The sequence below is a fragment of the Bombina bombina genome, chromosome 2 (assembly GCF_027579735.1).
Source record: "Bombina bombina isolate aBomBom1 chromosome 2, aBomBom1.pri, whole genome shotgun sequence".
Lineage (NCBI taxonomy): Eukaryota > Metazoa > Chordata > Amphibia > Anura > Bombinatoridae > Bombina > Bombina bombina.
The window spans coordinates 363,566,872-363,582,508 of NC_069500.1; the positions used below are offsets into that span (position 1 = coordinate 363,566,872).

General features: G+C 38.2%; 1 protein-coding gene across 2 annotated transcripts in view; it reads left to right on the top strand.

Moving 5' to 3' along the window:
* Positions 1-720: 720 nt before the first annotated feature.
* ARL6IP4 (ADP ribosylation factor like GTPase 6 interacting protein 4) overlaps positions 721-15,637 on the top strand; it is a 43,630-nt gene continuing 28,713 nt past the window's right edge. Inside the window, exons 1-2 of one of the 2 annotated variants that reach the window (XM_053701782.1) lie at positions 721-914; positions 2,353-2,558. In XM_053701782.1, coding sequence (XP_053557757.1) covers positions 2,375-2,558 — 184 coding nt within the window. In that variant the 5' untranslated portion in view covers positions 721-914; positions 2,353-2,374. Of the gene's footprint in view, positions 915-983; positions 1,195-2,352; positions 2,559-15,637 lie in introns of those variants that run through there. The other variant, XM_053701784.1, reaches the window with a different exon arrangement.

A 15,637-nucleotide genomic window follows, 5' to 3' on the forward strand; every position in this document is an offset into this window, starting at 1 on the left:
TCAAAAAAAATTCCAGGGACACTTTGCAGCAGAGCAAGCAAGCGGGTTACTGGAGTATTGACGACCTACTGTTCAACTGCTCCGCCCACTCAGCTCTGCAATCAAAACACACCCATTTGAAAGTAATAGTATAATTTAGATTTATCCATAGTTTATTATACAGATTACAGCAACAAGTTCTTACACCTACCCAGTCTCTGGAACACATTCTGGGCATATGGTTATTTTTACAACACAGCATCAAAATTAGAAAGACAAATAATATAATATGTGAACCCATTCAATAATAATAACAATATTCCATTAGGAATAAATTATATTTAAATAATACACTATATCTATGTATCATCTATCTCCAGGGACATACAACAAAATCCAGGGACTGTCCCTGGAAATCAGGGACTGTTGGCAACTATGGTAGTTACCTGCTACTTCTTTCATATACATGTTGGAACACGTTTGAGTATCTATTCCCTTTGACAAATTTGTCAAGCTGAATACGTGTTACCTACTGTATACAGTTAATACAATCTAAACAAAGCAATACGTATTTTAAGCGGTATATTTTAGCCAAGTAATTAATTAAATTGGCTATTTTTCAGTTAACTTCTCGGAACTATAAGACAAGTCACTTGAGTCAGGGGCCAGTCCTAGCTGCTGTACGCGCTAACAGGAAGTTTATATACAAGGTGTTTCTTGTTGAATAAGCAGTAGCACCGTGCTCAGTTGTTAACCCACTAAATGTGCTCGCCGACATTTCTTCAGCTGCCCGTGATCACATACATATAATACTGTTCTCTGTCTAATCAGCAGAGTAAAGTGTTTCTGTTTGCCCGCGCATTTTGTGTAATTTTTGTACCATCACTCGCGGTAGTTTACTTTGTTGTTTTATTTGTTTCCAACGGATATTTCCGGTGAGAGTACAAAGGGGGTGGGGCGAGAATGCTTAAACTGGTTGCAGTGCGCACGCGCGTCAACTCAACTGGTTTAGCATTGTATTACTTTTGTATTCATTGTGTATCTGTCTAAAAGGCTATCGTTTTTTAATGCAATACATGCAGCTTAACCCTTCTTCGTTAAGTTATCAGGAACATAGTATAGAACACTCAGAAGAGTATTCACATGTCAAAGCAACTCGCTCTACAATCACTGAACAGGACCTTCTATGTTCCATTTCCTGATCTAATTTGGCCAGTAATTGTGAAATACATTCTTGTCACATTGTCAGTCTAACATAGATTTGATATTACAATTTGAATATAATTTAGCTTGCAATACTAATATATCTGTAATATTTCAGCCGAAATTATTAACCTAGAAATGAGCATATGTTTTATGTTTTCTTTTACAAATATGTTAGCAGGGCTGCATATCTGCTGTTTCATTAAAAAAACACATAGGAAACATAAATGTGGTACAGTCGTACTGCAGCAAAAGACACACAATATAACTACAAATTTAGGTTATTTATTTTGGAGATGTTGAGAGATTAATTGAAATAGCACTGCAGTGAAATTACTAATACATTCAGCTCCTTTTCATGAGATCATAACTTTTTATACAGTGCTCAAGACGTGCAGGAGCTATGTTTAATCAAAGGAAATCTAGAGACATAGGTACAATCATAATAAAATAGATACAATCATATTAATATGTGGGGGGGGGCATTGTGATCTACAAATTTTATTAATTAAAATTTATCCCTCAGATGCAGTAAAGATTAAACCATACTGCGTCCTTTAATGTTTAAGATGCCATGGCCTTTTTTGTATTGTTTCCACTAAGTTTGTTATTCAGATATTATATTCTACATTTGCATTTGTAATTACAAACTATATTTACATCAGTTTGTGATGAACGGACAGTATACACCAATTTTTATATAACTGCATGTAATAGACACTACTTTAAACAATAGAATATGCACAGATACTGATATAAAAAATCCAGTATAAAACCTTTCAAAAACTCACTTAGAAGCTCCAGGTTTAGCACTATTGATGAGGTTAAGCTGGGACACCCAGTGAAAAGGGTAAGTAGCAGACACCCAGTGAAAAGGGTTGGTAGCAGACACCCCCTCTTCCCTGCATATAAAATGACAGATTAGACAAACAGGAGCCAGCTGGAATCAGTATACATCTGACACTTTGGGGCTTGGTTAGGAGTCTGAAAATTAGCACAATGTTTTTTTAAAAAAAATATGCAAAACTAAACATTGTTACAAAAACACTACCAGGTGGGCTATATAAATTGATCATCTACAAAAACATTTATGCAAAGAATAATCTGGTGTACAATGGCCCTTTAAATAGGAATTGTTTGTAAATAATTTTAATTAATTTGGTATTTTAGTATTCCATACCGGAAAGCCTCAATGGATAGCAGAAAGTCCAAAAAGAGATCCCGAAGCAGGAGCTTAAATGTTTCTCCGAGCAAGCATGCAAAGAAGAAGAAATCCCATTCCAGGTGTAGTGATCCGAGCAGCAGTCCTTCTCCTGTTAGGAAGCGCTCATCTCTTGCCAAATACAATGCTGACATCTCAGAGTGCCTCCAAAAAGGTGTGTAACAATATTTATGTTTAATTATGTAAATACGTTGCATAATAAGCCCAAGCAGCATTAAAGGGAAGCAAAAGTCAAATTAAACTTTTATGGCTCACATGGGATTTTAAGATACTTTTCAGTTTCTATCATATGTTATCTTAGTGCGCTTTGTTGAAGCAGCAATACACGACTGAGAGCTAACTGATGATTGGTGGCTACACACAAATATCTCATGTTTTTAAATCACTAGATCCCAGTAGTGCATTGCTGTTTTGATGCTGACTTTAACTATGTGTTAAATTTCTTTGCACTTAAACTAATAGATATACGTGAGCAATAGTGCAATAATAAAATGCTCTGGCATGTTAGAGCATTTCCATTTTGCACTTTTAAGGCATTTTAAACACAGAAATAAAGTGATGGAAAATCGAAGTGTTTAAAAAACACTAGGATTTTACCATCACTAAAAATAAAGGCCACCCTTATTCATCAGTTTTAAAAAAAATGGATGAAAAGGTGTCTTTATTTAGTTGCGGCTTCACTGCGAAGCCTAGTGGCTCTGGCGGCCCGCAGCACTGTTCATTTTTTCATAGCACTGACGTTTCCACCTCTTAGCCAATAGCCGTGTGCTACTACAGCATAATGCCGATCGGACTGCATGACTATTGGCTAAGTGGTGGAAACAGAGCCACTTGGCTAAGCAGTGAAGCTGCAGCCAAATAATGGCACCTTTTCTTCAGGTGGACTTTATTTTTAGTGATGGTAAATCCAAGCATTTTTTAAATGCTAGAATTTACCATCACTTTAAGTCCTCAATAAAATAATGAATTAAGCATTGTAAAAAAGTTGCAGATTACAATTATTATTTTATTGCTTTTTTATTTAAGAATTCTATCTTGGCAAATTTTCTCCCCAGTGTGCATAGGGCAATGCTGAACCATTAGTTCACAAGCTTATTGATGTGTGTACTCTAATTAGGTCTTTATTCCTGGAGGACTGTGAAACAGCAAGACATTGTATATAATAATATGATAATGACATGATATAAATCACATACTTTCCTACACACACATTTAGCCAGCATGGCTGGAAGCTTTTCTTCTTTTTTTTTTTTTTTTCTTTTTTTTTCTTAATTTGTTTGAAAATTATATGTGTGATTTCTTGAATATCAGAATGAAAATGCACCTTCTAAAAATGGGTACCAGACATTCTTCTGAACTATTTTTGTAAGCAAAACTGCATTGCAAAAATGTGTTTATTTCAGATTTCACTTTTATACATTGTTAAAGGAACATGAAAGTCAAAATTTAACTTTCATGATTCAGATAATGCATTCAGTTTAAAAAAAACAACAGCAAAAAATTACCTTTTACTTATATTCTCAAATTTACTTAATTCTGTTGGTGTCATTTAAAAAAAAAAAAAAAAAAATTCGAAATATTTGTATTTATTGAAACCAACCATGACATAACTTACAGCTTGCAATGATCAATGATACAAGTTTTCCATGAGAGAACAATTATATATAAATTACTTACTGCATGACTATTGGCTAAGTGGTGGAAACAGAGCCACCTTTAAATGACTTTCATTACATTATCTATATAGGTTCCTCTCTTATTCTCTAAGCACTTTTTCAGTCAGCAATATAACAATAAAAACCAGTCATGTTCGGGAGGAATCCCAGTTGATTTAAAAACAAACAAAGTTTTTTCTAAAGATATCTTAAGAAGAAGGAAAGGTACAGAAAAGCAAGAAAAGAAGATAGGAATCAGAGTAAGATAGGGTTATTGGTCAATATTAGTTAAGATCTAATAAGATAGTGTATGAGTCACCCCTGGTCAGGATTAGTGTTCCCCACTCGCATCAAGCCCCTGTCTTCCTCCAGACGTAAACTCTTTCTGTTTTGCATCCTTAGTTTATCTTGCCAAACTATCCAATCTTCCCATATCCGCACAAACTCCACTCTGGCATTAAGCAAGGTAGAAGAGGCTTCAGCCATTTGATTAGAGTATCAAACTTTATTTAAAATTAAATTATAACTTGGAACTGAGGTTTTCCAGTATCTTGCTATAGTGGTTTTAACCGCTGTACAAACAATTCCTACAAATTTTAACCTTGCTTTAGAGAGATCCTCAATTGGGAAGTGCAGTAACGCCTGTGATTTGTCTATCTAAAATATCACTCAATAGTTTACTGGTTTGTGTCCAGAGATCGGGCAAGAGAACATCTCAGGGATATTAAAAATTACAATAAGGACTCGGCAGTTGCCAAACATTTTAATCTATTTCATCTTACAAACATACCAAAAGTAAAAATCAAGGTCATAGATGTAGCGAGAACCCCTTACCGGGGGGGTGATATATGTTAGATCCTAGATAAAAAAGAGTTATACTGGATCTACAAGCTAAAGACCAGGTCACCTTTAGGTATGAACTTAGAGTGGGATATGAGATACTTTGTGGACTAGACCCATTAGTTGTCATAAGTTGTTTTTTGGTTAATGGATGTCAGTACATATATTTTCATATTAGTATAAATTCCCATATCCATTAACACACATTCTCAAAATCCCATTTCCATTTTTTCTTGCTTATGCCATTAATTTCAATAATAATTTTGTGTATATATTACATATTATTACAGAGTATCGTATCTCTTTGAATTATGTAATAGCTGCAGGTGACTAATTTCTTTTGTATTTGAATTTGTCTTGAATTTCTTTGAATTCTGAATTCTGTAGAATTATTCCAAGTGTTTGGCAGCATTTTTTTCTCTAAATTATCAAGAAATTATTGAGAAACTATTCAGAGATTTTTTTCAAATCACGGAGAGACATTCTCATGTTTTATCTTTGTTCTCTATTCTCCTTTTTTGAAAAATCATATGATAAATTATGTTATATTTTGTTGCCAAATCTAGTTTTGTTTTATCAATAATTAGCTATCACTGTATATGGTGCTTTTTTTAGAATTTGCACATATGTGTGAAACATCACATTTATGTACAGAATATACTGTTATTTAGCTTTAAATATACTGGTGTTTTTTTGTTGGATTGCACATCTTCACAAGTATTGCCATTATATTATGTTTTTATTCTTATCTGATCTGTGGCTCTCTCAGTGGACATATATTTTGAAACAATACATTTATGCTACACCTGTTTTGTTCTAATTTAGATATAAGGTGTTTTGATTGGTGCATTGTCCCTTTAAGAGCCACAGCAGGTTTCACTTGCCTAACAGCTTCTATGATTAAGCGCTAGCCAGCGCGAAACATGTAAGTCTGCTGTTTCCCTCCCTGGTTTGTTGTGTCATATTAATCTTTTTTGCTTTTTGTTAACTTTTTACATGGATTAAAAGTACCTTTTTTCAGTATCTCAGTAGCCGCCTGCTTTTTTCTGTACCTTTTTGTGTCCAGATTTTCTCAACTTTTGGACAAGTTCACCACATATGTGTATAGAATCCTATTTCCATGCATCCCCTGTAGCAATTCTTATGTGCTACATCTCCCCACTTCACTCTACTGGGGTGTAAATACCATCTATACGCTACCTTGAGATAATTTTCTTTCAGGTTCGCACTGATAGAGCATGCCTGTCCTTTCTTTAAGATGTCGGACCACTCTTCAGGTTCTCTAGAAATTTGGCCCTCTTCCTCCCATCTCTCAATAAAGTGTAGTTTAGTGTTTGATCCAAGCACATTTAAATAATTATATAGGATTGTGATAGTTCCTCTAGTTCTAGTTGCTGTGAGACAAAGTTTTTCAAAGGGAGTATGATCCGAGTATTTAGGCGGTAATCCTAATTCCCTTACACGGGAGATCAGTTGCAGATAGTGGAACCAGGAGTTCGGAAGAGTTGGCAGCAGTGTGTTATATTGCTCAAAGGAGATATATTTTTAGTTAACCCATACATCCGCAATGCGATATAAACCCTTATTAGCCCATATGTTGGTGTCATTTTTTGAAGGGCATACCTAGGTAGATTTAGGGATGTGCACAGGTCTTGAGGACTATATATCAGTAGTGTTTGCAACAATGTCTAACTTTCTAACAAAAAATGTGCACACACTTCTGCCTTATAGTGATTGTTACATTGTTACAAATACTGCTGCCATATAGTGACACAAGCAAGCTGCTGAGCCTACCTAGGTGTACTCTTCAAAGGATACAAGAGAAGTAAACTGGAAGTAAGTAAATGTAATTTTGACTTTCATGTTCTTTTAATTTATTACTTGATTCAGGTATTGAAATGACACTAACATTTTGAGAATATAATATAAAATGATGAAATATGCATAGTAAAACAACTTTTCCATACCAAACAAGTCATACTAAAACTTATTATAAAAAAATAAGGGGTGGGGTTCTACCCTTTATAAAATAAGCAAACTACATTTAAAAAATATTATTCCAGATGAGTAGATAAAGTTTTATAATTTTTTTAGTTTTTTAAAATTGTTCTGGGAACAACTAATAGCAAGCAACCTATAAAGATTGATAGATTGCCTCTACTTTGAAAGACCCCCTAACTAACCCCCTGTCAGGATCCTTACCGTCGCCCTAAACCACGGCAAACACGGAGGTTGTGAGATCAATCTGTCTAGCAGCTACGGCGGCAACTCTCTGTGTATACCTATCTTGTTCCTGAAGCTAAGTATCCCTGCTGTGATACCTGTGTATGCTACTTGCTCCTGAAGCCAAGCATCTCTGCTGTGATACCTGTGTATGCTACTTGCTCCTAAAGCCAAGCATCTCCTCTGTGATACCTGTGTATGCTACTTGCTCCTGAAGCCAAGCATCTCTGCTGTGATACCTGTGTATGCTACTTGCTCCTAAAGCCAAGCATCTCCTCTGTGATACCTGTGTATGCTACTTGCTCCTAAAGCCAAGCATCTCTGCTGTAATACCTGTGTATGCTTACGTTGCATCTGAAGCCAAGCATTTTTTTTTTTTAGGTTTTTTTTTTATTTTTATTTATTTTTTTATTAAGGGTTAAAAGGTGCATACACACAAAAGCATATTCAATACATAACTCTTGCAAGCATCTAACTTGTTTACAATAAAATGGCAAATGTATAAGTAATTACAGACATTATGACAGATGTATAAAACACATAAATAGTATCTGTAGTCTAAACAATTGCTTAAATGTGTCACAGATGGTAACAAATTGAAACCCTGATTTTATCTCCTCCTTAAAACGGATGAGGCCACTTTTGGACCTCCAATGTAGTTAGTATTATAGTAAGGGAGGATTATCTTAAAGTAGGCCTCTTTTGGACCTTAAAGGGACATGAAACCCAAAAATTTTCCCCCATGATTCAAATAGAGAACACAACTTCAAACAACCCTCCAGTCCACTTCCACTATCTACCTTGCCTCCCTCTCTTGTTATCCCTTGCTGAAATGTTTTTTTTTCTAGGCAAGCTCAGGAGCAGCAAAGATCCTAGGTTCCAGCTTCTGATTGGTGGCTGAATATATATATACCGATTGTCATTGGCTCACTCATGTGCTCAGTTAGAAACCAGTAGTGCATTGCTGTTACTTCAGCAAATGAAACCAGGAGAATGAAACAAACTAGACAACAGAAGCAAACTAGAAAGCTGTCCAAAATCGCACCCTCCATCCGAATCATGAAAAAAAAAACCTGGAGTTTCATGTCCCTTTAAGTAAGGAAAATATGCATATGTTGGGAGCCAACCAGCGTAAGAAAAAAAAGGATTATTTGGGGAGTATTGTATATAGAACCCGATCACTTGCTGGAGTGATCTAGAGAGAGTATACAGCATTTCCTAGGAGGGTTAACAGGGATATATCAGCTAAACTGATCAAGTCGGGATATCTAGTCCCAGGGGCTATAAGAGAGGATACATTAGGGTCCCAGGGTGCACTATAATCATTGAGCTGTACCTCTGAATAGAAGTGGTATGCTACAGGACTTAACAGTAATATAGATAAACAAGTTTTCATGAACATTACAACATATACACTAAACATATCTAAATATAAAAACTTAACTTTTTCTCATACATGAGGGATAGCTAACATAGTTATACAATATCCTGGTATGTTATGATAAGTGGTATCTATGACATTCTTGTGGTAAATAGTCTACATCTGGTAATTGATATCTACATTAAATACCATCTACCGGAATGGAAGACAGAATATTACAATCTCAGGAAATTTGCTGGGGAAGAACACATGAAAACTGGACCCTTACAGGGAAGTTCAAGGGCGTTTGTATTATACCCCCTGTCCCCTTAGGAGGTTTGTCAAGCAGCCTAGGGCATTGTTCATAGGGATAGAAGGTAATACACAAGGGCCCTAAAAGTCACTATAAGAAAGCAAACCACATTGCTGAACTTATGTTTGTCTCTTGCATCGGATATAGCTAGGTTAGATGTTCATTACCGCAGGGAGATATGTTAGTCTAGGACTGTCATACCCATTATAATGAGGAGCCCTCCTCTATTATAGAACAGAATGTCTCATGTAGTCAAGTCTTACTGGGAGACTAGTTCAGTCAGACTAAGATATTTTAGATATAAGGGGATAGTTTATTGCTCATTAGGTAAATAACCGATAAGCAGTTATCCCCTAACTAGTAGTTAGGAAGTGAGAGGCCGGAAGGAGTTATATTACTCACATCATAGTGGGGAGCTATATACCACAGCCGTGTAGAGGTACTAATATTAAAGCAAGTTGCTCTGCAAAGGAGATACTGTAGGGAGATAGAGACAACGTTTGCTGGTAAACATATCTAGTACAGAAGACCTATGTCTAATGGATTACAACTAAGCATTGTGGTTCTATGGTTTTCATTGTATTTCTGGTGGCTAAGAACCCAAGGTTACACTAGTTAGAACCAAATCAGTGGGCGTATATATTACCTATCTCTGTGTTAACTGATATGCTGTGCCTCCTCGCCCCGGCCGCTGGCAACACAGCAACAGCACATTGAACAAGTTGAAAAGTAATGTTAGCCACTAAACTTATTACCTCCTAGGGGAAGAAACAAAGCATACTATAAAGCAATAGCTGTAAACAGTAGTTAACAAGAACTGTGTGTATATAGTCATTGAGCAGTCATTTGCAATCTTAATCTACCCCACAAAGCATGTTGTAACAAAGTCAGCTTCCATGTTTATTTTCACACAGGATCACAGCTGGGGTGTATAATTCTAACATGGCTATGTTTCTCTTTAATGTCGGACATATCAAGGAGCTGGGAAACAGAACCTTGCCTCCTGGGTCAAAAAGCCTTCGTTTATGTACAGATATTGTTACGGAGAAGATTGGACAAAATAGTCTGCCGTTCCACATGACACAGTCTACTGAGTCAAAATCCGGTGTCAAACTGTCTGACACTAAGCCCCTATTACTGTGGGCAAAATACCTCTTACTCCTGTTCGAGTCTCCATTCTTTACCTTAGGTTGGAGTATATGAGGAACACTGGTCCCTCCGTTTAGATTAGGGGATTTTGGAGTTGCATCTCCTATGAGGATCTCTCTCTGTTTCCTGGGCATTTCTGCTCTCATCGTTCGGGTGTCACATGGAGGGTCTTTTGCTTCTGTTAAAACTACAACGAACACCGTCTTTGTCTCAGGCTCTGGTCCACTCTGCCAACGGCTAGATGCAAGCCTCAAGCTGCTCGCCGGGTCCTCCTCATCAGCACACCTCCTCTGGCTGCACTCCCGGATAAGTAAGGGCTCCACATGCATATAATAGGGATTACCTATTTGACTGTAGTGGTTAGGAGACTTTGTGTCGGTCAAGTCTAATCGTGGAGATAGAGGATCGCAGTTATCTTCCCTCTGTGTGTCTGTAATTCCGGGTCTGAAGAGTAGTTTGGATAGGTCTTCCTCCAGGCTCCGGTAGTGATCCCGTATAAACTGCATCATCTTGCTTTCCCACATGTCTAGGGCCTCCATTTGTAGAGTAATATTTGTACAGTTTCCCTTAGCATACAAATATTTGGATTGTTTGGAAGACTGGCTCCCTTCTGTAGTAAAATAAGCAGTCTATAAAAGACTGTTGTACTCCAGTTACGGGGGAGAGTTGGGATCTTGTGTGGAGGCCGCCGCCTATGTTTACTAGTTTACTAAGTGCAGATGCAGCAAATCTTTGGAAATATTTAAGCTTCCACAAAAAAAGATGCGCCTGCACAGCAACCCATCTTCAATACCTCTAACGTTATAAGTCTAATCATCGAAAGCCCATACAGTTTTTTCAGCCAAGCATTTTTTATGTGATACCTGTGTATGCTTACCTTGCTTCTGAAGCCAATCATCCCTGCTGTGATTCCTGTGTATGCTTACATTGCTCCTAAGACCGAGCATCTCTAATGTGATACCTGTGTATACTTACCCTGCTCCTGGGACCAAGCATCTCTGCTGTGATACCTGTGTATGCTACTTGCTCCTAAAGCCAAGCATCTCTGCTGTGATACCTGTGTATGCTTACCTTGCTTCTGAAGCCAAGCATTTTTGCTGTGATACCTGTGTATGCTTACCTTGCTTCTGAAGCCAAGCATCCCTGCTGTGATTCCTGTGTATGCTTACCTTGCTTCTGAAGCCAATCATCCCTGCTGTGATTCCTGTGTATGCTTACATTGCTCCTAAGACCTAGCATCTCTAATGTGATACCTGTGTACGCTTACCCTGTTCCTGGGACCAAGCATCTCTGCTGTGATACCTGTGTATGCTTACCTTGCTTCTGAAGCAAAGCATTTTTGCTGTGATACCTGTGTATGCTTACCTTGCTTCTGAAGCAAAGCATTTTTGCTGTGATACCTGTGTATGCTTACCTTGCTTCTGAGACCAAACATCTCTGCTGTGATACCTGTGTATGCTTAACTTTCTCCTGAGACTAAGCATCTTTGCTGTTATACCTGTGTAAGTTTACCGTGTTCCTGAGACCAAGCATCTCAGCTGTGATACCTATGTATGCTTACTTTGCTCCTGAGACCATGCATCTCTGCTGTAACACCTGTATATGTTTACCTTGCTTCTGAAACCAAGCATATTGTCGACTATACTTTTTGCAAAAGACTTTTATTTGATTATCATCAGGTTGGATTATGATCTCAAATTTTTTTTACCTGTTGTGTCTTTGCATTACTTCAGTAAAGTGTTTCAAGAAAAGACTTTCTTTGTTCTGTGTTTCCATTGCTGCATACCCAGTTCAACACATCTTCCCTCACCCTCACATCCCCCTTTAATAGTTAATAGACAAAAGAGTTCCCAACCCTTTGGTTTAGATCAGGGGTCATCAATCTTGGCTCTCCAGTGGTTTTGGAACTACATTTCACATGATGCTCAGACACTTTAAGCTGGCTGAGTATCATCGGAAATGTAGTTTTAAAATGTCTGGAGAGCCAAGGCTGATGACCCCTGGCTTAGATAATAACCAAAAACCTGCAAAATAACTATAGTCTTGAGAGTTACAAATTAACCTGAATTTCTCACTTCACAAATTGGAGCTTATGTTTAATATAACTTGTCTTTGTTGTTGTTCTTCTATTGTTTTAATTATTTGATTCCTCTTTTCACTTATTTTGTTGTTTTTCTGTTTTTTGTACAAATGCAATGATTATATCTGTCCAACGAGATGTAGTGAAAATTAGAAGAATACATGTACAAGTGTCACTGTAATCTACTTCTGTATATCTGTCTGTACAACTTTGCAATTTCTCAAATAAAGTAAGAAAGTTCTAAAAAGACAATTCCACAAGGCTTTTCAATAGTTTTATCCCATAACTGCTCTTGATTTTCAAAACCTTATACACTGCTCTAACAAAATTATATTACAGCAAATAAGAAAAGTCCAGCGAGCAATCTTCATAAAACTTAGCTTTTATTCAAGCAAATATGTTAAAAATATATAACCGGAGGGTACGTGCAAAAAGTGCTTGTCATGATGAAAGCCTACGCGTTTCAGCATTCAGCCATAGTCATGGCTTGTAAATACTATGTTCATCTCACATTTAAAAAAAAGGTTAAAACATTGCTAATTGGACAATAAAACATGACATCACGGGGGGCGGAGCCAACCGCTGAACAGAACGGTCGCAAACATCATGAGCTCTGTTCAAAATAGCATTAAAAAGGCATTTTAAAAGAGATATATATTAGAGTTAATACTCAGAACTGACCCTGGTAACCAGCAAACTTGAGGTATCTAAATATCACGGACATTGATGCTCAGACTGAGATGGGAGCGGTGGAATGCAGCACAGTCACGATCTGAACACTGAGGCCCAACACAGCGCGCCATGACACATCGCATAGCATTGCAGCCGAAGAACAACCAAAGTTGCTCGACAATTGTGCTTGCCGCTGCCCTGATCCCAGACAAGCCGCAACCACTACCTAGCAGCTGGTAATAAACCCACAGCCCACTAACCTCCTCTCAACAGGATCTTACTTGCAATTTAAAGTTTGCAACAGACCGTCCTTCCACTAAGATGGCGAACACCACTCAGCTCTGCCTAAGCAACATGGAAGACATTCTGAACCGCCACTTTCACCAGCTACGCAAGCTGATTGAAACAGAGTGGGGGAGCCTGAGGAATGCTATTGATCCAAGGCGGGTGGCTGGAGGTCTACAATTGAACCAGCAGGAATCGGCTTCTGATGCGTCATGGGATGCGGCTGACTTAGTAGCTTCCTCTGGGTGCTCCTTCGAAGGAGAACAAGCGACTGAGCAGAGACTTACTGAGGGGCCACACCTGAGAGCTGAGACACGCTTGGCACCAGTCAAAACGGCATCGGAGTGGCAGGCTCCAACTTATCTGAAGAGCCGGTTACCAGAAACACATTCTGTACGTCGGAACAGACCACAGACATCCATGCCCTTAAGATAACGGGGCTGGATATCAGCTCCTACTCCTTGGTGCACAGGGGTCTAGCCAGCAATGGATACATGATACCGCGCTGAGTAACATATCACTTACCGTTCACCACGCAAAACCAGGCCTACAGTCTGGCCCTTTGAGATTATACCCTTTTACTGATACAGGATTCTGCTCTCGCCCTTCCTATAGCTTTCTCTCAAACGAAGTATGCTCCCCACTCAGGCCTAAGTACAGACCACAGGTCGCAATAAGAACCAGGACTGGAGTGGGTTAAGCTTTATTAGTACAGAGGTAGGGGGTTGCCCTGAGGCCTAGATGTTGTCACCTCAACACTGTTTTTGAAACGAACAAATCAACCTCCTTCTCAATGATGCACCCTACAAGGTATTCTATTGGAACTTTCCACACATTCCCCAGAGCAAACTGAACTTCGCACTGCTAGGGCATTCCTATGCTGAATGGAACGCTTCTATCACCAATCTATCCTTCTAGGGACCTTAGATATAAAGACATTGTGTGAAAGGCTGTGGACATCCCTTGGTCATCCAAGTTATATGATTGCTTGCTATTTGTCAGATTAGCCCTTATTTAGTTAACCCAATAATTTACCTTCGGAAACATGTGTTTAGAGAGGTCTAAGCTTCACACTCTAGCTACGCTCTCACCCTATATTCGTCGGGGCATATTCCTGTCTGTGCATATACTAGCGGCATAATAGCCATATCGAAAATTAACATAGGGCCCATTGAAGACATTTAGAGGGGTTTAAGACAGAGTAATGTAGAGTACCCATATACCGCTAATACACTTGCTGCTATTATTTTTTGTTAACCTGTGTATAGTATACTCCATACCTACAATGAGTGTTCTTATGTATTACTCTACAATGTATATAAGCCAATGTGTACATTTTTATATGTTACGGTATGCCAATATCAAGCACCCAAAATCAGGCATACCACATTTCTAATTTTATAGTCTAGGTCATGCTACTACCTTAATGTTTGTAGTTCCAATGAGTCTGCTATAAGAGATGTTTAAAGATAATCTTATTAACAATGTTGGGGGTCCTTAATACTATTTTAGCTTGCTATTTGCTCTTATCATGTGGTCGGCGGATGGCTTTTCTATTAGCAGCTGCGGACATTTAGTCTTTATACCTCGCCTGCGGGTTGGTGGGGAGCCCCGGGAGGGATACTTATATAAGTGTAAGTGCAACAAATTCCGCAGCAGCTACACAACAACCGTGTTGTACTTGTGTTACTGACACAATACCTTAATGATACTGATAAACCCTGTATATGCGTTTGTCCAGTCTGGGGGTTTGAGGGGGCCCTTGATAGGGACAAGTATATATCGCCACTGTATTGTTATGTATCATTATCCTTTCACTCATAATATGTGTTCCTCCTTCTGGACCAGTGGCCAGGGTCTGGAGGGAGACCACATAAAGGAAGTTTAGTCCACGAACATGCCAACCTAGGATCAACTAATATAAACCCTTATATACAGCAAGGAGAAGGGCTACGTAGGAGAGTTGGTCTCACTAACATGAGAAGTCTATATTGTAGATGAGGGCTGTAATGCCCAAGGGATAATCCATTCCCATAAGATAGATGCAAGCTCAGACCATTTAATCTAATGTTGTTAAACGGCACGACCCCATAGCATGGTAGATGGGTCCTAGACTCCGTAAGATGTCCAGCACTATGTCACCTATAATTCGCTAGGTCATGTTATACCTGAAGGTAAGCTAAGGAAAGAACATTATATTTAGAACAAGTAACACTTATTTTTAACTCTTATACTATGCTATACCTACTCACCTTTTATGTTCAGTTACATTGGTTATTCTGTACTAGTTCACCTCCCCCCCCCAGTTATAGAGTCCACACCAGGGTTCAAACTAGGCGGACTATTTTCGCCACAAACCCTCTTACGAGAGGGTATTTTTGATTCTGTATATGGGTATACCTATTTGTGTTGAATCTATGTTCATTATTCTTTGGCATGTGTACTTTAATCTCACGTTTGTGTCTTTCAGATCAGGGGTCCTGCGTGTCCCCAATTGTTACTTATAACCTTTAAACCGAATAAAAAATTATTACAAAAAAGAAAAAAAAAAACATGACATCACAATAGTTATTAAAGAGACACCGTACCACTAATATATGTCTATTACAGAGTAGATAAATACTACAAACTGGATACATGTTGATAGTAGTAATAC